At 40.7% G+C, this 26,727-nt stretch overlaps 1 protein-coding gene across 2 annotated transcripts; it reads left to right on the forward strand.

The window, feature by feature from the left end:
• The first annotated feature begins 451 nt into the window (after nt 1–451).
• On the forward strand, nt 452–21,011 carry GCLC (glutamate-cysteine ligase, catalytic subunit). 2 transcript variants are annotated; one of them, XM_010082221.1, is made up of 16 exons: nt 452–497; nt 802–914; nt 2,296–2,478; nt 5,249–5,362; nt 6,131–6,189; nt 6,281–6,417; nt 9,398–9,472; nt 10,555–10,671; nt 11,531–11,669; nt 12,212–12,324; nt 13,000–13,092; nt 13,808–13,912; nt 16,041–16,122; nt 16,221–16,324; nt 16,427–16,547; nt 20,380–21,011. In XM_010082221.1, the coding sequence occupies exons 2-16, from the start codon at nt 811–813 to the stop codon at nt 20,583–20,585; spliced, it is 1,752 nt and encodes a 583-aa protein (XP_010080523.1). In that variant the 5' UTR covers nt 452–497; nt 802–810; the 3' UTR covers nt 20,586–21,011. The 2 variants fall into 2 exon arrangements, with proteins under 2 accessions (XP_010080523.1, XP_010080522.1); XM_010082220.1 differs by lacking the exon at nt 452–497 and having other exon boundaries at nt 745–914.
• The last annotated feature ends 5,716 nt before the right edge of the window (nt 21,012–26,727 follow it).

Below are 26,727 nucleotides of genomic sequence, written 5' to 3' on the forward strand. Positions count from 1 at the left end.
ATATTCTGCAGTGCTGGGGCGCTGCCTTTGTTAGTGGCTTGTTGGAATGGGTTCTCCACTGGTGTGTCACGAGGCGTGGGTGTGGGTGACAGCCTGGGGCAGGGACAGGGGCCAGGAGGTAGAGGTCCTGAGGCAAGATATGCCATGGGGCAGGAGGGGAAGAAAAGGTGCCAGCAAAGCTGAATGAAGAAGGAGTGGAAACCCCCATGCTGTGCCAAGAGCTGGAGTGCATTAATAGCAGGACTGATGCAGTCTGTAATAACCGTGGGCTTTCCGTGGTGTAAATGAGGCTCTGTCATGCTTGTCTTAAACAGCTCCAAGAAGTGATGGGTGTAGAACAACTTTTTTTGTTTGTTTGTTTGTATAACAACTTTTTTTTTTCTTTTTTTTTTTCTTTGTCAGCAACAGAGACTGTAATTCTTGGAATGACAGAGAGACATTTGTTGTTATTAGCATTCATGAGGTTTTAAATTTTTTCTCTGAAAAAAAATGTGGAGGCAAATAGAAATTCAGGAATCTTTTTGTGAAATATCCACAATCAGAAAGGGAGGGAGAAATTTTCAAGAACAATTTCAAGGAATTTCAATCTTTCTTCAAGATGAAATAAGCATGCAGCTATCTTCTCCAGTGTTGTTCACTGCATTCATTGTTGGTGGTGGTTTTTAGGCTTCTGTAGAGATAAAGTTCAGTCTGACATCCCTTTTTTTTTTTTTCACTTGATGCTTAAAATTAACATGCCAGTGTGTTTGTGTGTGAACAAAATCTTACAATTTAATTGTTTGTTTTTTTATTATTTACAAGGTGGAATATATGTTGGTAAAATTTGACCACGAGAATAAGAAAGTGCGCTTGGTGCTCTGTGGTGAAGAAGTTCTTCAAACCCTGCAAGACAAGGGGGAGAAGGTAAACCCCAAGTGAGTAGCTGTTTCCTGTTTGTTTTTTTTTTTTTTTTTTATCCTTGTGTTATCATTCTGTACATAATTGCATAGACCTGGCTTAACTTTCAAGTCTGCTGTCAGTAAAACAGTTAGCCACAGGTACCGATATTTTCAGATAAAGCTGGGGTGCAGGAAGTGATTTTGAGCACACTTGCAGGGAGGCCATGTGCCTTTTGTGTTATGGCTTGAAGGAAAGGAAGATGTCACGGTGAGCCCACAGAAGTTGCAGTTTGGGTATTTCTTTTGTCGTGCACTGGTTTTGTGACTGTGTGAACACAGTGATCACATACTACACCTTCCCTGCCCCGTAAGGTATGTGTGTGTGTGTGCACTCACCCCCGTATCCCTGACTGCAGGAGCGAGCGAGGGCTGTGTGGGGAAGCCTGTTGTCTGTCAGAGCGCTCTCCCATTTTTGGCAGAATTAGGAAGCTAGGTGTAAGGATGCCAGGGCAGTTCTTTCCCATCCTCTCCCATGGAGTTTTTAGGAATAACTGCATCATATACCTACTTGAACTAGCCAGAGAAGTGTGAATTGGCTTTTAACTGATGGCAGCAGAGAAATGAGACCAGAGACAGCACAGTGCTTTTGCTGAAGAGATCGAAAAGAAGGCTACAGCTTACAGGAAGATGGAGAAACTCTGCTGTTGCAATGAAAGGCTTTTGTGCCCTGGGCCTGTCTGCTTCCTTCTTAGGTACCTTAACATCGTCTTCCAGTAAGGCTTACCTGTCTGTCTTCCTCGGTAGAGGGAGTATGGAAAGCCTGCAAGAAGTAGTCCCTTTGGTTTTAGACTTTGTGCTTGAAACTGCTACTGCTGGAAGAACACTAGGGGACATACGGCTCTGCCTCTGTAGAGTGTGCTCCATGGAGCATGGCCTCACGAGGGGATGAGAAAGTCCTACTTCTCAGGGGTGAATAGGTGCGCTCAAACTTCATTTCTTAACCTGATAATTTGTGAAACAGGAACAGGTTTTCACAGGCAGTAGAAAGAAGAAATGGAGCATAATATTTGCCTTGTCTTGTACTGTGGAAGCAGTTGAACGTTCTGTTTTCCAGTTTCAGTTAAAATCCCGAGAAACAAAGCTTGAGACAGATAGTAAAGGTGATTGCAATTTGACATATGCAAATCCTACTTCCTGCACTATACAGCAACACTGCATACTGCCAAACTGTCTCCTAATTTCTTTTCACTGCCTCGTTACAGTGAGCTACATTGGAAGGTACGCTGTGTTACTCTAACAAATAATCAGCTTCAGGAGATTTTTCTTGCAAGTTGCATTCGTTTCTGAAATTCTCACAAATAATCCATCTTTTCTGAAGTTGTAGAAATATTTAAACTAGGCTGTTCTTTTATTATAGCCACCCAACACTCTGGCGACCAGAATATGGAAGCTATATGATTGAAGGGACTCCTGGGCAGCCATATGGAGGAACCATGTCCGAATTCAACACTGTGCAAGACAACATGAGGAAAAGACGGCAAGAGGCCGCTTCTGTGCTCAAAGAAAATGAGGCTGTTTGCACTGTGACATCATTTCCAAGGTGAGATGGCTGTTGAAGTGTAATGCTGTTTCCTTTTCTCCTTATGCTTTTTCTCCTTATTGCATGTAGCTAAACTGTACAATGAAACCAAGCAAAATATGATTCAGTTAAAGGACTTTGGCTTAACATTCTGGTCATGTTTCCTAAAATTTCTGTTGCAATGAGAAAAACAAATAAGCATCTTTTATATTTTTAGGTTACTTCTAATCTGTGATAATTTTGTATTAGGAGAGAAGAATATTTGTAACATGAAGTATTGTATGTAAAATAGCCTGCTATCTTGAATTGATACAGCATAGCATATATAAAAGGTTTGTCTTTACCTATTTTGCAAGCCTTGATCTTTATAAATAGAATTTTTGTAAAACATGTCTGATTTGATCTATTTTTTAACACTACCTTTTCACTAAAACACATGCAAACTTCTTTTGGTGGTTCGGAGCGCACAGTAGAACAGGAATGTGATTATCCTTACAAAATGAAAACTTAAAATTTCTATAGTACTGTACTTACTGAATGTAGAAAGGAGTGCACCTCTCCTGGGTTCATAACACCCTTACAAAGTGTAGATTTCCTCCTTTTAATTCTTGTAAAGAAACTCTTGAAGAAATTAAATTCATGATGTACTTCATTACCTAGGAGAAACTATACTTTGTGACCTTCCTTTCAAACATATTTCTAGGCAGGGATTTATTATGTTCGTTCTAACTAGCCTGGTCAGTCAAATCAATTAAGATAGTTAAGCTTAAAAGAGTAAAAAAAAATTGCTCTACAGTAGAAGAGAAGCAGCTGGCCTTACTGGCTGGTTTCTTGTGAAGTACAGAATGCAGTGGCCCTAAGTTCTTGCTGTGAGCAAGAATGGTACAAAATGTGACTTAGCAGCAAAGTTCAGGTACCAGAATGCCTGCGTTATGCCCCATGAATGCTATCTTAAGGACACTCTTGGCAAAATATGCTGCTTCTTTATGGGAGCTATACTAGATATCTTGAAAGTAATAAGAGCTTAAAGCCTGATGGTTGAGTAGTTCTTAGTGTGTTACAGAACTGGTGGGTTTTTTCTCCAGCAACCTTACACAAATAGGTTATGTCATTTAATACATTTTGTATACAAACCTTTCAGACCCAGTCTTATAAGGAATAAAGGGAGAGGAGTTCTTCATCACTTTGTAGATACAGATAAATACTTTGTACATCAGTGTAGGAGCAATACATTAGACTTCATTGAAAGCCAGTAAATAATAAAATGTAGGTTGTTTATTACTTACGGATCATCCCAAACATAGTTTCATCCTTCAGAGATTGTTCTCCTTATGCTATTTAGTTTCTTATTTCTGCCTTTTGCTATCTTGCCATTCGAGTCCCTGTTGGTTTCTCTGGAGTCCTGCTAACATGTGTTTCTGAGGTTTTGTGGGTTTGAGGTTTTTCGCTACGTTGTCTCTGCACCAGCACATACATACATGCCTGTGTGTGTCTATGCATATACGTGTGTGTATAATTAAAAAATCAGTGGATCTGAAAAGACAAAGTTGTTAGAGTGCTTGCAGAAGAGAGGTAAAGAAGTAGGCTTATTCAAATTAAAATAACTCGGTTAAAAATGAACAAACTTTGAAAATGCCTAAATATTTAAAAATACTAGCTTAGATGCTAAATTAATATCCTTAGTTCTTAAATTTGTGAGCCCTTGCTACTGGACCAGAAAGCTGTTTTCTTTCTTGAGGACTGGAGTGATGCAGTTTACAGTGTTGCACTAATGTAAGTGATGAAGTTGGATTTACGCATTGTAGGACAACTTGTATATTTAAACCAGGAGGAATAAATCAATAGTAAAGTACATGTTGAACATAGATAATATTTCCAGAAATTTGAGCGTTTCCTGGTATTTTGAGTAGTTGGCTTGTAGTTGTATCAGCTAACCTTTTTTTATACATCCAGATATGAGAGGCTCTTGACATAACACAATCTTTGTCCTTTGTACTGTGCAGCATGGAGAAATTAATCTTCTGCAGCTTTACCTCCAAGTTCTTAAATGCTCTTTTGTCTCAGTTGTACTGAAAACCTACTTAGTCTTGTTTCAGATGACTCTTCAACTTACAATGGAGGTTCCAAAGGGGAGGGTTGTATTCTGATTTACTTGCGTATCTCTCAGCATTTTACACCTGATAGCTGTAATTTTTCTTTGCTTGTTACATTTCTCTCATTTATGAGGTTTTTCAGAGTTCCAGAATGGCAAACAGCTGTGAGACTTGGGACATGTGCATCACTTGAAACTACCTCTAATTCTTACAGAGTTGGTTAGGTACATCTTTTTAACAGGAGTGGATTGTTGAGGGCAGAGCTGGATAAATTACTTCAGCAATCAACATTAACCTCTAGAGAAACTGTTCAAGGCATATAATGCAGCTGCATGCCATGCATTCATGACTGGTGCTAAAACACTAAAATGTGTGTGCTCTCTGCATAATACTGTGAAGTTTCCTGCTCCAGCTGCTGAAAAGGTCCATATTTGCTGTCCAGTGATAGAGTAGTCATTTTTTTAAAAAACTGTTTTAACCATCATGAAAGCCAGTTGTTGGCAAGCGCTGACCTTTTAACAGCAACTTTTTAAAGACCTCTTTCTGGCAATTTCCATTGTGTCTTGAGAAATGCTTCAGTTTAAAAAAATCTCTTCTTATTCCTTTGCCTACTTGAATTGTAATCTCTGATCATCTGCCCATTTTAAAATCACAGTCAGTTTTCATAACAGCTTGGATCTCATTGTTGTGTTACATAGGTTGGGGTGTCCTGGGTTTACGGTGCCGGAATATAAGCCAACGCCAGTAGAAGGAGGAGCTTCAAAATCCCTCTTTTTTCCAGATGAAGCCATCAATAAACATCCTAGATTTAGGTAAGAGTATTTGGAGAGTGTGAATGAGAAGTTTAATATTTTTCTTTGCCTAAATATCCTAGACATACCTGCAACTTCTTTACTTACTGGAATAGAGAGCTATGTGGCTGGTTGCTGCAGATATCCCAAGGACTTGGAGACAGTTGTAATCATGTGTATTTTCTGTCAAAGCGACTTAAGAAAGTAAATTGTTAAGTTTGAGTAACTTTATATAGTAGTTCATGCCATTATGGGGTAAAAGGTGTTGATTATGCCACTGAAAAATTGTTTCCAGGTTGAAATCCCATGGCTAACCACTTCCATCACAGTTAATCCAGCTCAGGTGTGTCACATCAGCATCTCGGTGTACTAGTAACTTGCCCTTGTTACTCTGAAATGGAGCATGGTGTCAGTCTACTTGTGTAGTCTGAGAGGGGTTTTTATTATAAGATGAGATTTAGGAGATTGAAAATGATGTAAAAACTAATCATGCCTTTTCACTTGTCCTTGTATTCTTCAGGTCAGTAGCCTTTTAATTCTGCCTGTTCTATCAGTATAGTACTGTGAAGTGCATCAAAATAAAACTGACTTTACTGAGGAAAAATTCAGTGTTGTATCAGTTATAGTCTGTCTTAAACTAGGAAAAGAAGTCTCCTGAAGGAAAATGCTCTAAATAAATAGAAAGTTGACGTTCTGAAACCCTGAAAATTGCTGAGAAACTAACCTCAAAAACATTTCCATAAAGAGAAACTTCCAGATATTTCAGCAAACTGGTTTTGTTTGTTGTAGTACACTGACCAGAAACATTCGTCATCGAAGAGGGGAGAAGGTTGTGATAAACGTACCGAGTGAGTAAATTCAATCTATCTTTTTTTCTTTTTCAAAATAATTGTTCAATCTAATGTTCTGGGTTACTGAGTACCTGCATTTTCCACACAGTATTTAAAGATAAGAACACGCCATCACCATTTATCGAAACATTTCCTAATGATGATGGAGAAGCAGCAAAAGCAGCTAAGCCAGACTATATATACATGGATGCTATGGGCTTTGGAATGGGAAACTGTTGTCTTCAGGTAAAGTGTCTCTGGTTTCAAGGTGTTACTGAATCTTGTCTTCCCTAAATGCTTCCCTTTTTAAGACTTGCCTTATGTCTAATTTCTCTAGTTTAATTCAACTGATGCATTTTCAGAGTGGCAAAAGGGGGGGATAAAACAATAAATTTAATGTTATATATAGTAATGTAGCCTTAAAATCCAAGTTTGTTTCTTTGCATTATGTTTATCTTGTACTAATATTCAAATGTAATTGGATGCCTTGCTGAAAGGGTTTTTTGAAGTGGTCAAACTCCATTTGATCAAGCTCCTGGAACTCCAGCACTTTTCCAGTGTAAAAGATCATCTTCCACTGTGGTGGTCTTTCGGGCATGACCAAAGGACACTGTGGGAATGGAAACTGAGTTGCCTTGTAGCAATGCGTGGGGTTTTTGGTTATTCATTTTGAGTATTTTCCCTTTTCCCCGTTCTTAGAATGGTCCTCTTGTACCATGAACCTACCAAATCCTCATGGGTTGCTGTCTTCTGTTACTGCGTGCTGAGAGACATTTTTGGTTCTGTTTTCTGCCGTTAATTCATGCCCACTTCTTGTTGTTTTCATTCATTTGCCTTAGTTACTATTATCTTAAAGTATCTTCTGTTTAAATCCAGATGCTGTATCTTGGGAGTGCTTTAATCCTTTCAATATCTGTTTGTTTTAAATGTTTATCACAGTAACCTGATGCTGGGGGCTGATGCCTTAGGTAGTAGCGATGTATTTGACTGTTGATAAAAACTGCCTGTTGCTACTGCTGTCTTGGAAGCAGAGCTGGGAAGAGGCTAGTGTTAAGTCTCTAGGGGATTAAAAGAAATTCTCCAAGCTCTTCTTGTTTCTCAGCACTGGCAAAAATTACTGCATTCAAAACACTTCCCTTTGAGCCTGAGAAACTACAAAAGCTGAATAAATGAAATGTTCTTGACAGCAGTTAAGTATGATTTCATGTCACTAAGAGTAAACTAGGGAGAATCTGATGAAGCAGTAAAGTGTATATAATACTGCATACTTTTACAAGGTGTTAAGTTTGGTATGGTCATTTTGTACCATTTCTTTCTTATTTAAGACCAATGAAAGAAATACAGCCTTACTGTTCAGTCATTGTATGAACTTGTTTAGAAATATATTAAATTCCTTTTTATGGAATACCATTTTACTATTTCCCATTCTTGTAATTGGTGGTCAGATTCAAATTTGGTAGTCTTGTTATCATCAAAGGGCGAATGAAAACAAGGCTGGTAGGTGCTATAAGCAGCTGCTTGTGTATCAACTGATAATTCTTGATAACAGACTAGAAGAAACCACATATGCCCCACGTATTTTCTGTAAGGTAACTTGCAATATGCATACTTCGTTTTGTTTCTCTTCTCACTACCGCCAAGCTACAACTTGGTTTGGTATATTTCCAGGGTTAAAACTAATGTCCTGATGCGCTTGGCCAAGACAGCCCATGGCAGTGGTGGGGTGGGAGCTGCTGCCCCTGCGAACGGCAAGGCAAACCGTTGAGCTCCTGCCCCTTTGTTCTGTCCCCCCCACCACCCCAAGGCAGGCTCTTCAGTGCTGGAAGTCCAAAATTAGTGATGAGAAATCATACTGAGCTGCTTCTCTGCAAGAGAATTAAATAATCTTGTAGATTCAAAGTTGGTTTTTTTTCTGATAGGAACTTGAAGGATGGACAAAGAATAAGTATTTTTCTCTACCACACACCCTTTTTCTGACTTGGGATGTTTTAGTGAACGTTGGCTGCAGATTTAAAAAGACAAACAAAACAAATGCAAATTCCATATTCCTTCTAGACCCTCCCCCCCCCCCCCCGAAAAAAAAAAAAAATCCATCACTGAGCCCACCAGTGAACTTGGGAGTTTTGGAGGGTTTTTTCGGTTGGTTGTTTTTTTAAAGGCTTACTTGGGGTTGAATTGGGCTTCAGTGGCAGACTGAGAAGAACCTGCATGTTTTGTGGGACTCTGTAATTGTAATCTATGGAAGAGGAAAATCTGTGTTTGGCTGGTATTCTTCATGACAACAAGCAGCAACAGTGATTTAGAGCTGAAGCCTGTTGTCCATTGTTCTGATAGTGACACAGGGGTGCACTCCTATCTAAGATATCCTCTGATCTATGAACATGTAAACTGCAAAGGAGAGAGGCTTTTAATTTGATTGGCATCTTTTAACAGTTTTGAGGTGATTGATTCCCCTCTGCATTTTAAAATGCATAAAGTGTCAGTTTGAGAAATCTGGAGGGTAATATCTGCTACTAGAAATACGTCTCGTGTTTGATGCTGCTCTGAGGAAATTTCACCAACAAATAAGTTATATTTTCCACTGGTCTGTGTGTGGTAGGGCTTCCATATCATTAATGGCTTCAGCAAATAACATTTCTTGTCCGTGTTTTGCTGTGTCCTGGCCTCTAATACAGGCAAAACTGGACTTCTTTTTTTTAATAAAAATTACAGTAGACAGGAAGATATTTAGTTTTTGCAGGATCAAAGGCATCTTGAAACGTTCCTTAAAACAGGATTAGCTGTCACATAAAACAAATATTATATCTACAATAGTTTCTGACTGTTGTTCTAAGTAAGTAGGTTCCTGGCTTATTTCCTGCAGGTACATTACTGACTCGTGTGTTGTAGATGTTAACTCAGTTTCCTTTGGTTCTGGCAAGTGTTTGTATATTTAGCCTCACAGCCAAAGTGTTATGGTCTGAAATCTTTCAATGAACATAGAAATGGTGTGGGAAGAAGCACATAATATAAATGCTGCTGATAGAGGGGGCGAAAGTTTGTCAAAGTATTGGGGGTGGCAGGGGAATCCACACAAAAAATCCCACCCAAAACCAACCAAGCACAAATAACCTTAAGATTCTTGGTATGTAAATTGTTTTATTATATCATTGATTCTAAATCTAGGAAGACTGTGCTTACACTATGATTATAGAAATTGTGATAGCAATTGTTGTTCTTCCAACAGGTGACATTCCAGGCTTGCAGCATTTCTGAAGCAAGGTATCTCTATGATCAGCTAGCCACGATCTGTCCCATTGTGGTAAGTGATGGACTTCTGTCACACCAGCTCTTTGTTGTTTGAAAGCCACTACATCTGAAAAAATAAAATCTAAATTAAAAGAAAACTTGCATGCTACTCCCAAATGTGGTACTCTGCGATAAGTGTGGGTCTCTTGCTAGGTTGTCACATGAGCAGTGTGATTTAATGTCCAAATGACACCACAAAACAGGTGATGTCTGTTTCTTCTCTGCCTGCCTTCCCACATGCATGAGACTCTTGTTCAATAGTGCCAGAAGTACATTTGTGGCAGTTTTTCACAAAACCAAGGCAAGCTCACTCCTTAAAACTATTTTTAATTTTTTAGCTCTGGTCTGCCTTTACAGAGGGTTTCAGTTTAAGTTGTTTAAATCTGTCCCTTTTGTAAGCACTTAGTCATAAACAGGTGTTTATAACAGGTGTTATAAAGTATTGGTCTGGTCTTGGTGGTGAGCAGATCCTGCTCAGTGAGGTATGTTCCAGCTGCGTTGCTAAGATTCTTGACCAAACAAAAATATGTAAAGATTAAGATTAGATATTAGGAGGAGGTTTTTCCCTGTGAGGGTGGTGAGGCGCTGGAACAGGTTGCCCAGGGAAGCTGTGGATGCCCCATCCCTGGAGGGGTTCAAGGCCAGGCTGGATGAGGCTTTGAGCAGCCTGGGCTAGTGGAGGGTGTCCCTGCCCATGGCAGGGGGGTTGGAACTTGATGATCTTTAAGGTCCCTTCTAACCCAAACCATTCTGTGATTCTGTGAAAACAATTGCCAGGTGAGCTCTTGGAGTTTGGAAGTGTGCAAGCAGAATACTTGTTGATCTGTCATTAAATTGCTTCTGTCTGTATCATATTTGTGTTCCTTAATTTGGAGAGCGTTGAATGCTGCTTCAATAGTACTAACGCTTCACCTAGGCATTTTCTGGAATAGTAGTTGGGAGATTTTTGTTTGAATGGGCTTTGGCTGTACGTTAAACTGAACTACATACTTCATTTACTTCTGGACCAGCAAGTTTCCCTTTCCAGTGGGCTTGTATTTTGCTTTCGGTGCCTTGGCTTGTCCTGTGTTTTCATATCAGGCTGTTTTATTTTAGATGGCGCTGAGTGCTGCATCTCCATTCTACAGAGGCTATGTGTCCGATATTGACTGTCGCTGGGGAGTAATCTCTGCATCTGTAGATGATCGAACACGAGAAGAGAGGGGGCTAGAAGTAAGTAATGTTAGGTACTAGGTGTCTCTTTTTTTCAGGCAAAAAAGTTAAATCTCCTTTTCTATGAAATTCTGCTCGTGCTCCTCAGAACCCCTAACAAGGGAACATGGCAGTCTTTGTGGTAAATATAGGAGAGAGGGTGTAAACATTCACCTTGCTTGTACAGTTTATGTTAGCAAATACATATTTTTAGTTAGGTATGGGATCACAGTAGAACTCCACTCACTCACTCCACAGCTCGCTGAAAAGCTCTCCATGTGATGAAACTTTCCAGTCTGTGCTTGAGCCCAAAAAGCAAAACTTGCTTTGGATTAAATAGCAGGTGCTGCTGAGTAATCCAGTAGTATAAACTGTGTGAAAAGAGCCAGTTGTCAGCACTTCAACCTAAGGAGTTTTTCTAAGCAAGAATTGGCATTCAAGGTATTTACAAAATTATTTTAAAAAAAAAATTAAAAAAACTACTTGAAATATTTATTTAACTATCCATTTTAAGAGCATTTATAACAATGTGCGTGTAGTGAAACTGTATTGGTATGTATTGCAATAGGGTAATAACGCTTTCCAGGTACTTGGGGTAATGGTATATTACATCAGGAAAATGTTTCCACTTTTAGAGAATTCTAGTCAATGTGTGATGACTGTTTTTTCACTCAGATGTGTACATCTGCAAACAAAATAGTCATAACTCCAGGATCGCTTTCTGTTAAGCCTATTTAAGACTCTTGCTTTGAACAATTTTAATTGAGGCTGTAGGGTTTTTTAAACAGAATAATAATTCTCACATATGTGTCATTAGTGAGCAAAACTTAGGTAACATTGTTAACAAGCTGTTAAAATATTGTATTCTTAAATTATATAGCCACTGAAGAACAACCATTATAGAATCAGTAAATCCAGATATGATTCCATAGACAGTTATCTATCTGAATGTGGTGAGAAATACAATGACATTGATTTGACAATAGACAAAGATATCTACGAGCGCCTAATAAAGGAAGGTAAGTGTTTGCTTCATTATGAGCAGGTTAAGAATTATGCTTGCAGTGTGTGGGGATTTTTACGTTTTTAATCCTGCTTGTTTCAAGCATTGTGCATCCCTCAGAGTGACTCCTACTCAGGAAGTATCTGTGTAGTGTGGTCTTGAGAGTTTTTTAAAAAGTATTTATAATGCAGACTGTCCCTAATTCCAGCTTGAGAAAGCTCAGTGTTTGACACATTACTGTTTTATCTTTGTGGAGAGAGCACAACTGCTTTAGGAAACCTGGCACAGAGGTGCATCAGAAAACAAGGAGTATGGCAGCCACACCAGTACTCAGCTGCCATTTCCAAACAAGATCCTGTTCTTTTTTTTCTTTGTTTTTTGTTTGTTTTTTTTTTCTCTTTAATCATTTGCTTCCTTCCCGAAGTCATCATTTAAACTTTAACAGGATGTGGTGGGTTGAGGTAGGATGCAGAGTTGGATGTTTTCAGTCTTGTAAAACAGGTTGTTTCCCAGAGCCTGCTTTGCTATGTGTGACTTGTTTGAATTTTCATTTTGTAGGTATTGACCACCTTTTGGCACAGCATATTGCACACTTGTTCATTCGAGACCCCTTGACTTTGTTTGAGGAGAAAATACACCTAGATGATGCAAATGAATCCGACCATTTTGAGGTTGTGTCTGATTTAGAGGAATTTAATAAATAGATACATAAAATTGCTTATTCTTTATAGTACTGCTTAATTAAAGGATGGCTATATTAGCTAAGAATTTTTTTCTCCAGAACTTTTCACTTCAACTAGTTCTTTAGCATATGACTTTGCAGCTATAAGCACAATTATTTCTTTGTTTTATCATCTATTTAGGAGGAGGCAGTGGTTATACTTTAAAACCAATAAAATATGAATAGCCCAAACTGTAGCTATGTATATGTGTTATGGGGAACTGTCTGTTTTTATGGCTTCTTAAAAACTGTTTTGCATGACATTTACATATAAATGTCTTATATAGCTTTATGAAATAATATCTATGGTAATATTAGATATTTTTAGTTTGGGATGCATCAAACCCTCATAAAATAAGTAAGATAAATCTCAGGCCCCTAGTACCTTATACGTAATCCTCAGACAAAATAGCATGAAAAAGGGTAACATATTTGCTTCTAGGATGGGTAGTTATACTGTGGTTTTTAGGAAGTCATGCCACTTAATTTGGAAGAACTTTTCTAACTTGATGGGTTGTGCCAGGGAAAATAATAGGACTCTAGTTTAATCTGCTTATTTTTCTTAGATTGTATTATAGAATGATGCATATCTTGATTGTGACAGATGATTTCATGTGCTTTGCAGAATATTCAGTCTACAAACTGGCAGACAATGAGGTTTAAGCCACCTCCTCCAAATTCAGATATTGGATGGAGAGTGGAATTCAGACCTATGGAGGTAAGGAAGGCGTCGGCATGCACAAAAGCACATGTCCTTTCAAGTGGAAAAGGATCAGGCATTCTGCCATCTAGCATCAAACCCTTATTTACTTACGCCGTGTTTTCTCCCTTCTGAATTGCTAGATGCAAGTGAAGTGGACAGCAGTGCTTAGTCAGACATGGACTGTGGGAATGTAACTGACAGGAGAATCCACTGCAGCACAGCAAAGCATGCTAATGGATTTGGGGTGATGGGGAAAGGAATTAGGCTTGTATTAAAGCAACTGTAAACAAAGTCCCATTTAGCTTTTAGGGACTGTATTTCTCCAGTACTTTTCCTGGTAGTGATCAGTTGCATTGTCATTGTTTCGTTTTTCACAAGTGCTTTAATTTTATAGCTGTCTATTTTTGAGCTCTCTGAATTTAATCCTTTTAAAGGGGAAATTTAAAAGCTATTATACATTTGTAATTACACAGAGAACCCGAAGGTACAGGTTATTAGATAGTCTTTTGAAACAAAAGTGTGTTTTGGCATTGATTTAAAGGGTTGAGTTTGTTGAAGTGTGTGCGTGCACTCTGCATTTGAAGTCACTGCTGATGGTTCCAGCTCATGCATCACCATCTCTGCTAGTAGAGTGTGTTTGAATACAAGTACCAGTTTTAAACTCTCAAAGATATTTATTTATCTCCGTGAGTGTGTTCCCACTGAAGTAATTTAGTCCTTTCATGTCTAGGTCCAGTTAACAGACTTTGAAAACTCTGCATATGTTGTGTTTGTGGTATTGCTAACCAGAGTGATTCTGTCATATAAACTGGATTTTCTCATTCCTTTGTCGAAGGTAGGTATGAAAGTTCAGATCTATTAGAGCTAAATGCGCAGTGTATTTGCATCAAGTCTGATTTTTATCCTGTGCAAGGTAGGAACTAATATTTGCATACTTATGGAACAGTCATTTTTATCTTTCAGTCAGTTTTCATCTGTACCAGTACTTTGAATCAATTTCAACTCTGCAGTATTAAACAAATCCTTTACTGCTGTCTCACGGAATCAAGCTTATAGATGAATACTGTGGGAATTTCTGTGGTGCCCAGCAGTGTCTGACAACTACAGAAATGTTGAGAAAACCCATTGTCACAGGACTGTTTTGAGACTGGAAAAGGGCACATTTCCACCATTTTACATCTGGGGAAAATAACCCGTGGAGGTCAAAATGAAAACTTCAGATATTTATTTTAACATGGCTGTTGCCTATGTTGTTGTGTTTTTATTCTCTGTTTTGTTTGTATCTGGTGGAGAGGAAAAGGAGGAGTTCAGCATGCTTACTGTTAACACAGTATTTGAGTGAAAACAAATACTGCTGATTCTGGTCACAACTATGACTTGTGTTTAGACAGACCAGCCATGCAAATCCTTAATCTTGTCCTCACAATTGTTGAACTGGTTTGGGTGAAACTGTCCTTGGACATCTTCTTTCTGAGGCACCTGACCAGAAAATGTCTTTTTAAATGCATAGTCCTCCAGTGTTATAGGCAACTTTAAAAAAGGTCTCTGCAGTTCACAAGGCTTTTGACAGGCTGTATGCTAGAAAATATGCTGCCAGTGCTGGCTACAGCATAGCACTAGTATTGTGCAGCTTTTCTTATTGTTTTTAATTAAAATGGAGAAAAATATTGAAGTTGTAAATTAACAGTAATAGTACTGTTAATTGGTATGTTTTCTAAAAGGAGAAATTCTCTTGCTGATTTCACAGAGTTCAGACTTCATAAATAATACAGCAATTGAGCACTTTCAGTGCATAATTACATTGTTATTTGGAATGTCTCAAAGGCACAAAATTTTTAACTAATGAATACAGTTTAAGACTGAAAAAAGAGTTCAGATGCTGAAAGAACCTGAACAGAGTTGGGAGTCTAGGGGGGGCGTAAAATTGCTTGAGCTTGCCAAGAAATTTGGCAGGTAATGCAACACAGAATTGCACAACCATTGGTAAGCCTGCCTCTTTCAAGTAAAATAATATGGGTTTATGGGGCTAATCTCACACTAATCTTTGCTGTCTGATTGAGTGTGGTTGCATTCCCGTCAGCTAGGACTGGAGTTCTTTCGAGCTTTCAAAACAGCCTGTTGTGTAAATAGGTTTCATAATATAAAATGAGTGAAAAGAGACTTTTGAAAACAAAGCTTTGAAGGGTAAGAAGTGAAGATTTTTGCATTGCCCTTAATTAAAGGTCAAACAAAGAATTTGGTAAATCACATCCTTCTTCTGAAGACAATACAGTAAAGCTCATGTCCAAAAGCTGCATGATGTTAATTCCCTGAGAACATGCCAACCAAAGAACTTTGACAAAATCTTCTGTCCGGAAATACAGAGCAACACTTATGTCATTGGCAGAGCATATGAGGAGTGCTTTGCAGTTTGTAGACCTTTTGAGAAGCCTGCAGCTTAGAACTTCTTTACTAGCAGTCTGAGTTTTATCTAACAGATGTTTGGGTATGGAATAGATATGATTACCATACAAAGTTACTGAAATTCCATTTCTGAAAGTTTGTTTAATACAGTGATAACTCTTCTAAATACTTAAGTGATTTTGTTAATAAAAACAGCAAACTGTGGCTAGGGAAATGGCAGTTTTCTTCTGCACTCGTTTAAATTGTATCTAAATATGCAAAGAAGTCTGCCAGATGGGATGCAACCTGTTAATCACAGCTGTTCCTGTGTTTTCATCCAAACCTAAGGCATTAGCATAGCATGTTCTGCCATTGCTTTTTCTGATGGAGACCCAGTTTCATAGAACGTCATCCCTTTGTGGTTTTGGCCAGGACCCCTGAAGGATGAAGTAAAACTTAACCTCCTCAGCTTAGCCTTAGGTGATGATAGATGTTTCAACTAATGAGACCAACATGTAAGGGTTTGGGAGAATCCTCATTTTCTAGAATGTCAAAAACTTCTGAAATACTTCTTTTGACAGGTGGATGAAAACATGAAGGTGGCCCAGAAAAGAGATGCTGTCCGGCAGGGAATGTTTTACTTCAGAAAAGATATTTGCAAAGGTATCACAACAACAAATCTGATGAACACTGTTGTGGATCTTTAGTGCACCTCTTGCCTTCTAACCATTTCTTCCTTTCCCTTTGTGTCACCTGTGAAGGTGGAAATGCTGTTGTGGATGGATGTGGCTCTGCACAGAACGGGACAGGCACTGACGCAGAAGAGTACACCTTAATGAGCATTGATACCATTATCAATGGGAAGGTCATAGCCTCTTCTATCTGTAACACACAACTTTCCCCTTCATTCCACCTTCCCAGAAACCAGATTGAGTGTGTTTTATGCTGACTCTGTCCTCTTACACAGGAAGGAGTCTTTCCTGGCTTGATCCCAATTTTGAATTCCTATCTTGAAAACATGGAAGTGGATGTGGACACAAGATGCACCATCCTAAACTACCTGAAGCTAATAAAAAAGAGAGCATCTGGTATGTTTGACACTTTTGGGCATTAATTTTCCTGTTGTTTTTCTAGTTAGATAGTAATTGAACTGTTCTCTAGTTTTCAGTTGGGTAGAACTGGTGGCAGCTGTGGCTGTCTGGTTAGGTGTTGAATCATAGGAGCGAAGGACTGGAGTGTGTCTTCTGGCTTAAATCTGGTCCTGTCTAATTCTGATTATAAATGTTTTGCGATCCATTTTAGAACTTCAATTAGTAGTGATTGATACAGTTACACTACCGTCTAAGCTGTAATTTTATCTCCAATCCAAGATTTCTCTTTTCAGGGCCACTTACTGCTGGTTTTGACAGCATATTGTCCACTTTGTAGTAATTTGCACATATACTAAATCCCCTTTGCCTGTCACTTACGTGTTGTAAGAGTGTGTGAGGCTGGGTCTGATAGCCTGGTATTACTGGTGTGACTCCAAACTGTGCTGCTGCAAAGCACTCATAAGTCTAAATTCTGGTATGCTAGAGCATGAGACCTAATGTTTAGCACTCTGATAAGAAAGCCCTTCTGTAAGTAGCAGGATTTCAAGGCAGAGCAAACCAGGCTCTTTGCCTGTCTTCCCCCTGTTGTAATTTTCGAAGACAGGCAGTATAATGACTCTTCATTCTCCTTTTTAAAATGCAGCAGTATAATGATTAAAAGATGCAGGCTAAACTTTAATTCAGAACTGGGCACGTAGCACAGTCTGCAGCAGCTTTATACATTTCTATGTGCAAATCACTATGCCTGCCTTGCTGTAAATGTAGCTGGACAGTTAGTTTTAGTCTCATAAGTCAAGACATCTCTCCCGCTTTATACCTTTCTATGTGCAAATCCCTTGTATGCCTGCCTTGCTGTAAATGTAGCTGGACAGTTAGTTTTAGTCTCATAAGTCAAGACATCTCTCCCCCCCCTCCCCCCCAATGGAATATATTAATTGGTTTTAAACTGAAGTGTTGCATTCCTTTTTAATTCTTGAAAATTGCTGTAGAAGCTTCTAGGTAAAGACCTTTTTAAAGGTGAGGTGGAAATCAGGACTTTAACAGTATTTCAGAACGGTACCAAGTTTGAATTAATTACAGCTTTCACTGTAAATGTTCTTTGCTGTAAGGCTGTATGTTTGTAGGAGGCTTCTGTCCCTCAGATAACATAGACATGGATTTGATGCTTGGCTTAACCGAGGGAGAGAAGAGAAACTGTCAGGAAGAAAACTTCTGAGGCACATCAGCCCTCAAAATAACAATGCTTTCAAAGTATTCCATTGTTTATTGTTGGGTTTTTTCCCTTCAGAAAAATGCTGTTGGAAAAAAAAATGAATGTGTAAGTTTTATAGAGGTTTTTTCCAAGAGCTAATAACCTGGGCTTGACCCCATGGGCAGGTGTTCCCCTTCCAAAGAACAACTTTGGTACCTGTTGGAAGGTCACAGGTATTGCAAAAGTCAGCTTGCTATTTACACAGACCTAAAAGTTATGAGAGTGAGATGGATAGGGTGTAGGGTTTATGTCTTAACTCTGATGAACTCAAATGATTTTAAAATGATGCTTCGTAAGAACCAGAATTCACTGAATAAAAAGCATTAGGTATTGTATTACTGTGCCATGATATTTATCAATTGTGAGTTTTGGATTATTCCAGTTTACTCTCAGTCTTAAATCAAATGTTCCTGAACTACAGGCTGTCTAGCATGAGACATGTTCACAAAGAGTGGCCATTTGTCAGATTTCATTCTTTAAGTGCTGAACACAGATCACCCATGAGAGTTAAACACTGGCACTTTAGCTGCTGTGGCTTTAACCTTGCCCTGACATCTCTGCTTCAGTCACACTTTCTCCCGCACGCAGCTGGGTATCGCCCTCCTGGTCTCCATGTAGCTGCTGTGTGGCTGCGACCACTCAGTAAGGCTACAGATTTGCTAGGCAGGCAGCAGCTGCTGACCACCACCAAATATTAATGAAAGTGCTGTTAAGATAGCAGCATCAAGCGATCCCTGTCCTGGCACGCTCTCCTGGTTGCTGCCTGTCTGCAGGGCAGGCATTTTCTCAGCTGAGGATGGTGCAGTAATCGTGGTGCTTGATGACCATTCACAGCCATGATCTCTGTGATTGGTGCCTTACCCTTCTTGAAGCAGTTACACTTCTGGTCCTCATAAAGCCATTCAGTAAGAATGCCACCATTTTATTGTATGCTCTTTGAAAAATGTAATTCCTGTAGTTTTGCGTGTTTAAATGGACTTCACGGTTATTTCATGATACATCTTCTAGTTCCTGCGTTGTAGGATAATGTTTCTCTGCTCCTCATCAACTTTTGTGATTTTGCAAAGTTTGCTGCTTCCAAACTTGCGATTTCCTTTGTCTTCTCTCTCCTTGCTTGGAAGTTGTCTCGTACCTTTTGTCAGTCGAGGGTGCCTTTTTCACGATAGTTGTATGTTCTTTGGGAGCTGCATGCTGTGTTCAGGATGAAGGTGCTGCAGATTTACACCAGATGGGAGCAACCGGGCTGCCTGACCACTAGGTGTCTGTGTTGGGGTGAGCTGTCTGCTCTCCCATCTCCTGCACTGACAGCCCAGAGCAGCTTTTAGTCCAAAAATGTATCTCTTTCTATGCTCTGCTCTTCTCATTTCCTAGCCCAGTGGATATTTCTTGCAGGCCCCCTGCTGTTCGTTGGTTTGAGAAAGTTTTTGTGTGAGATTTAGTGCCTTCAATGAGTAATGCTTCCTGTTTTGGTTTGGGTTTTTTTTTTTTCCCCTGCCCTCTTTTTATGTAGAAGTGCAAACTCTGGCCTCATTTCTTTAAAACATGACTTCTGGTTTTTGAGGGACATTTTTATTTTTAATAAACTTTTTTATTCAGCTTTTCTTTCCTGTACTCTTCACAATTTTTCCCATTTGGGTTCATGTACTTCTGTTCAAAACCACTGATAGGATATCTTTAAACAGTCTTTGATACTTTTTATTTGTGTGTTCCTCCTTGCTTTCCCATATTTGATTCCTCTTGCTTTTTATAAGATTCTTAAACCAAAGATTTCTGTGGTGGAAGCCCTTGACTCTTTCCACTCTTATTAGGAAGCTGAGGTTCCAGCAGCAGTGGAAGAAGTCTCTGCGTACCTTAATGTTTACTGTCAGCGTTACCTTGAACTTGTACTAGTTGAGGTGCATTCAGGAGCAAGACTCAGTAGCCTAAACAGTGGTGTCCAGCTGGCCTCCAGCAGCTACTTGATAGAGATGCCGGTCTCCTGCAAGTGGTGTGTGCCATTTGGTGACCAGGTGTAGAAGTGCTGGGGACCCTGAGGCACCTGCTGACTGCCCCGTGAAGCAGAGGCAGCCTGGGCAAACCAGGAGTTAATATAATCAGGAACCTGCCTATTTTTTTCTGGGGGAGCTGCCACAGGGAGAAGGAATAGTTAAGGTAGACAGAGCAAAGCTAGGAGATGAGTAGGATGGATCAACTACAAAATTATTTTGTATATATGTAGTTGTAGAGGTGTCTGTTGGTTCGTCTCAGCCAGATTCTCTGTTAAATGACAATAACGTGTTTAAGACCTGTTAGTATACAATCTGTTGGTAACACCTCTTGCAGTAGCTACTTCTCTCTGCACTGTCTCGTTACATCTGAAAGTTTGAAGATTGCACCTGATGAGTGGGCTTTAGACTATCAGCGATACGTCAGCTTAATTATTCTTGCAGTTTAATGATATTTAAGAAAAAAAATACAGGAATGCGTTTCTCATTAAAGCATGGGCTACTCATTGTGTATATAGTGCATAGAACTTCAGTTGTCGCACTGTTAAATTAGATGTATAAACTGTGAAATTTGCCTTCCCCTTACCCACAGGAGAATTAATGACAGTTGCTCGATGGATGAGGGAATTTATCGCACAGCATCCAGACTACAAGCAAGATAGCGTGATAACTGATGAAATGAATTACAGCCTTATTTGGAAATGCAACCAAATCGCACAAGGCCAGGCAGAGTGTCCTGAACTGCTGGGGGTAGGATTTAATAAGAAACAAAGTGGAAGCAAAACTGGCTCTTTGTAACGAATGAATGTTTATTAAATAATAGAAAGTTTAAGCCTTTTAGCAAAGCACTAGCAAAGATGCTGTGAATCTGGTACAGTTTCATGGTGTGAAGTCCAAAACAGGGATACTGCACTATAAAATGGGCCAATCTGCCTAAATATTAGTTTAAGGCATCCTAAAATGGGCATATTCTTATTGTTAAGGTTTATACAATGTACATGTAAATAGTAAAATATTTTTTATGATTAACATCAATGTATTTTAATAACATTGTATCTAAAGTTATTGTGAATTAGCTTGTAACTTTTTTATGCTTATTCTAGAAAGAAACATCGTCCTGAACAGCTTTGTAAATGTAATGGTAATTGTATATTATATGCATTCCAGTTTCTGAATGTTTACTGTAATATTTTTAACCTGGAATGTGCTAAGTAATCTACCTTATGGTTTAGGAAAAAAAAATGTTCTGGACCTACCTGAATTGCAGATGCTTATTCCTTCCATTTGGGTTTTGAAAGTATGTAAGAACAGATAAATGCATGTGCATCCTATTTGTTAATCTTCACGGCAGTTTCTCAGTTTACCACAAGACCTGCATTCACTCATAAACTGTAAAACTCAGAAAAACAGATCTGTCTTTATTCAGATAACACAAGTCTGCCTCTCTGCAGATGCATCGTTATTTTTTCCCCCTCTGAAGTAAATTTCTGTGCTATTGGAGATCAGAAACTTGCCCAATGATTTAATGAAAAAGCAGTAATGGGAGAGATGTGGTGAAAGAGAGGAGGAAATGAGAGCTGAACATAAAGCTGTCTTTACACAGGGACCAGAGCGACCTGTTCTGGACTTCAGCACTCTTTAACTGCTCTTTCTCCCACATTGCTGCTGTTCCCACAGCTGACAATGACTGCAGCACAAAAACAAGGACCTGTCCATTCTTCCTAAAGGTTGAGTTTCTCATTTGTCATTCATTATTATTATTGTCAGCATGTTTATTTCCTATAAGGTACTTTATGTAGATGGCTGAGGTACCAACATAGCTGTAGGTATGGACAACTCAATCCCCTCTAGAAAATAGTTATAAAGGAATCATGGAATGCACTAATCGTCTGAACTGGAAGCGAGTGCTGGGAGTGACTGTAAAGTATTTAAAATGTAGCCATTGCATCTGTAAATAAAGCAAATTTAAGGGGCCTTTTTGATTTAGCTTCTTAACTGACTTCTAAAAATAAATTGCGTTATGGGTAGATTATGCAAAGCTTAACGCAAGCGTATATAAATACCTAAGGTGTAATGATTTTTTTCAAAAGAACTAATGGAGAAACTTGCAGTGAAGAGATGCACTAAGAAGAAGGTTTTATGTACTGACATTAGACTTTGTTCTGTGTTCACAGGTGTGCTTTAGAGAATAAAAAGAATGCTTTTTTTCTGCGGTGTTGAATTTGTTTTAATCAAGATGTAGGCGTATGCTAATTTAGTTTCTGTAATAAGGAAATAAAAACAAAATTTGCAGTATGTGTTGGTCACTTGCATGACTTGAACCCACATTTTCAGATTCAAAAAAGGAGGAGTTCCATACCTGGCAGGCACAGCTCATCCTCTCCAGATTCACTTTGTTCACGGTGAAGCTTCTCAGAACTAATGGCAAATGGTCACCACCCCTGCAACAGAAAAGTCCTTGTCATTGTCACAGTAGTATCTGTCTGATTGCACAGCATGAGCTATGCTTGGAAGATCCCTAAAAAAAGTTAGAATGGTTTCCTGCTGGTACTGCTCAACAGATGTCCTTTTTACCTTTCAACTGATGTTAAATCACCCTTCTGGCCTGGTAGGTGGCTACTGTCCTGTAAGCAAGATCAAATTTTGTCATAATGCTTAAAAGCTGGGGCTGGAAGTTTCCCTCATGAGTTCTTGTATGCGTGTTTTCAGAAAGGATGAGAAAGATCAAACACAAAGCTGCCGCTTGTTTGTTGAGATGCCTGTGGTTGCTGTATCTGTGCAGCTGACATTCCCCAGTGAAGAGTTCAGGTATGTGCTCCAGCCTGTTCTTGGTGGCATGGCATGGTGAAGGCTCCCACGGAGCAAACCAGAGTTGCTGCAGGGAAGGGCAAGCTTTGCCACTAGTTTTGAATATACCTTAGAGGTGGCTGTGCGGTATCTGCACCCACTCTGAGGTGGAGAAGCAAGCCTTAGGCCTAGCCTCAAGCTCTGGCTGAACTTTTGCAGAGAGCATGAGAAACTCCCTTGGGCTATGAATTCAGGTTTTTTGGTCCTGCAGTCATTAAATGCTTTAATGGAAGTAATGACCTTTCCAACAGCCACCTGAGCAAAGGGAGGGGAGAAGCACCAAGCACCTGAGATGAAACATGATTGATCCTTGCCCAAAGACCTTGGTACTGTGTCACTCTTGGCACTTCCCCTGATCACTAATGTTCTGGTGTTAAATGCAATTAGATCGAAATAAAGTAGGTTTTTATCAGGATGCTGGTACAGATTTTGATGAAGGCATCTTAGAGTGCCTTGTACCTGACTACAGCCAGTCCACGTGGAAGTGAGGAGTTGCTTTGTGTATGTTGTTCTGGCAGGTCATGTTCAGAAGAGGCTGGGGGCAGTGGGGAAGAAAGCAAAAAGGAGTGAAGTCTATTAGCATCGAGTCTGAAGCATCCCGCTTTCTCCTCGCTCTTTGATTTGCACTGGAGAAGCAGCTGTGCCAAGATGACTTCAAGCTCTCCAACACTTTTCAGTTAGGTTTATTCTTCCCTTCAGCCATTTATTAGGGTGGGCTATCCACCTTCCCGTCCATTCCCAGCTGTGCATGCACAGGCAGTGCTGGACACCTAATCCCTGCCAGTTTACTCACAACATGGGCATTCAGAGGCCAAGACTTGCAGTACTTTTCTTGGCAGTGTAAGGGAGTGGGACACCTTGCTTAGAGATTGTCACATAGCTGCCTAATGAAAAATAGGAAGGCTTTCCAAAAAAAAGACCTCTTCTCCAAGGGGAAGCAAGGCTCGGCATCACAAGGATTTCATATCCTTCACCCCACCCTGCAGCGTTCCCGTGTGTTACTCATCCCTCTGGCATCAGCTGCCGCACGGCTGATTGTGAAAAGCACTAGGACAGAGGATCACCAGGGGTGTTAATGGAGGGAGGCCAAACCCCCCAAACCTCTCCAGAGCCCCCCTGATTTTGCAGAGCAGGAGATGTGGCTGTGTAGTACTTTGTCTTGAACACAAACTGGAGTACAGAGCACAAAGCACTTCTGCCTGTAATTTCTCACCCCTAGGGTGACCTAGAGCAATGCAATATCAACTCTGATGTGATCCCTGAGCTACAACAGCGTTAGCATTACCAGCCAAGTGAAATAGCCCCTGCACAGAGAGTGGAAAACCAGCCAGGGTCCTTGCTGGGGCGTGTTCACAGCGCAGGCAGGGATGAGGTCAGGAGCAGCTCATTGCTGAGCCCAGCGCCAGCCCTAGGTGGCCTCCTAAGGTAAGAGGCAATGCAGTGAGCTGGAGAGAAAATAACTGTTCTCTGGGGAATGAAGAGAAAAAGGAGCCAGAGCCACAACAGTTTATTTCAGGTCCAAATCCTCTGTAGATTTTGGCCCAAGTGTCTACTCAGGGGCTTAGCTTCATCCCATGCAACCAGTGCAAACCTCTTCACATCCCAGTGTCCCGGGCAGCGCTCAGGGGGCTCATCAGAGCAGCTACGGTGACCTTCCAGCCCTCTCCTGCTGCTTTCCCCTGGGGAGAGGGCAGAGGGGAGCTGAGGCTGGTGGTGGGGCTGCCCAGGGGACGCCCCAGCAGGGAGCCTTCCGGGCAGACCTGCTGTGTAAATGTCCTAGGAGCAGGGCAGAGCCGGTGCGTGTTTTCAAAGGGTATGCCGTAGCAGAGCCTGGGAAATAGGCCAGCCTGTCCCTTTCAGACATCCACTTCAGCTGCACAATTGCGCTGCTGAGAGGAAAATTGCCACTGTCTGAATTAAAACGTGTAACATCCAAGTGCTTCTGTGACGTGATGCATCCTGAACAGCCACGTGACGTGAACAGGAGAATTCCCCTTTAAAATGCAGTTAGGTCTCGCTCTTAAAATAATCACTTCTAGGCAACAAACTTCACACACTGCTTTAAAACAACGGTCTGGGCCTCCTCAGAGAACGGCACAGAAGAACATATTTCAAATTTTTGTCTTTTCCCCTTTACTTAGGGCACAGCCTGACTGGCACGAATCCCCCTGCCTCTGCTGGGTGAGGGATGGGGCCATTTCCAGAGGCACGCATGACAAGCAGAGCTCCAGAAGGGAGCATCCACATGTTCCTGGAAACTCATTACAACTTTCCTTTTCCCACTCATCCCAGCACACGAGGTGTTGTTGGTATTTGCCCGTTCCCACTCAGGCCATGAGGGTTCGACGCCATGGCGTGGCTCGGAGGGGAGAGGGCAGTCCTGCCTGTGCCTCCGGCTTCCAGCAATGCGATGTGTTTGGCCTTGCTGTGAGCTGATAAAATGTGACGCTTGCCCCGAATGCAAACCCAGCACTCACTGGGACAAGACGTTATTTCTTATCCTGTCTTGGAAAAGCAAAATCCACACAACAGAAAGGAAGCTTGGAAGATGACTCACACTGTGCAACAAGAGTATCCAGGGAAAAGCTCTGCAGGCTGCTGTGTTTCTCACTGCCTGCCTTCTTCGTTTGTGTGTTTTTTACAAAGCTTTGTAATGGTTTTCAAGATATACCAGGGCAAGATATTCTCTGGGGAAGCAGAACACTTCCTCCAGGACTGTGGTGTCCAGAGGGGACGATCTGCCAGGCGTATCACCAGTTGGGACATCAGTGGCACTGGTTTCTGTTTCCAGCTCTGCTTCCATCCTGAAAGGGAGGTTTTATCTCCCTTTTGTCCTAATGCAGCCAACAGGGGTTTGTAGTGTGAAAAATTTGGTGCCAAACACGTTTGCTGTTGCAACAACACGCTACAACGCTGCCCAGATCCTGTTGATGTATGGCAACAAGAGGCACAACGCTGGTCTAGAAGAGCCTGCGGGATGATGTGGTGGGGTGAGCCTGATGGTCTAATTGCAATTAAAGTGAAAAGCATTATGATCAACTTTATCATCAAACTGCTCTGTCTTTACAACATATCCTCGGCTGTGCCCAGAGTTTGAGAGAGGTGACATAGTGACAGCCTTGCACATCCGTTTCCTTTTATCATGAACAAATGCAAAGCATGTATACATTTGCTCTGTACTAGCTACTTCCTTGTAAACAACTTTTACTGGTAGAGCCCACTGGCAGAAAGGACTTGAGATCAGTCAGATTTGTGTTCATCTGGCACCTACCATGAAAAGACATCTGTGAGCTGTGTCCTGGTGGGACACCACAGGTGGCATGTGCCTCCCAGGGGACATTGCAGACAGTACTGAAATCACTGAATACTGGCGCTGTGTCTCCATGGCATCCTTCCAGTTGGAGATCAGCTGCTATGACAGGCCTTACAACAGGAGCTGGTGATTTAGCAGCTACTTTCAAAAGCTCTTTCGATGGGGTGGGAAACATTGTCATAACACCAAGTTCCCACTTTTGTGACTTGCCTGATGATTTCTGTCTGGATAGGAATGAGTAAAAAATCTTACTTCCCGTGTACCCAGCAAATCCTAGCCACAATGTCCTAGCTTTCCCATGAGCTCTGCCCTCTTCAAGAAGTAAAGCTGAACCTAGTTGAGAGGAACTGCAAAGACAGCTTACATAGAAAAAGGCTAGTTTCATCATCGTTTCCCTCTTTGCCAGCCTTACCATCTCCTCCAGGACAGCTCCCCCCAATCTCTCTCTCTCCCCAGGTAGGACATCTCCATGGCTGAGTCTCCTGTCCAAATGCTTCTTTTGCTCCAGCATAAGCTCTGCCTCCTGATTTTCCCTGCCTGCCTGCCTCAGAGCAAGGCAGCTGAACGCCAGCAACCCCACACCCTAAGGATGCAAAGTGGGAGGCTGTGCCTGCTTCCCTCTGCCCAAGTGGTGGAAGAGACAAAAAAACCTGTGCAGCCAGACACCGACAGACACCCAACAGTCCTTTTAAAATGCCTCATTACTTGTCATTATGAAGGAAGATGCTGCCAGGCTTAGGCAGCCAGGACATGAGGACCAAGTGCCCAGGCTACAAGCCT

The sequence above is a fragment of the Pterocles gutturalis genome, unplaced genomic scaffold (assembly GCF_000699245.1).
Source record: "Pterocles gutturalis isolate BGI_N339 unplaced genomic scaffold, ASM69924v1 scaffold19669, whole genome shotgun sequence".
Taxonomy (NCBI): domain Eukaryota; kingdom Metazoa; phylum Chordata; class Aves; order Pterocliformes; family Pteroclidae; genus Pterocles; species Pterocles gutturalis.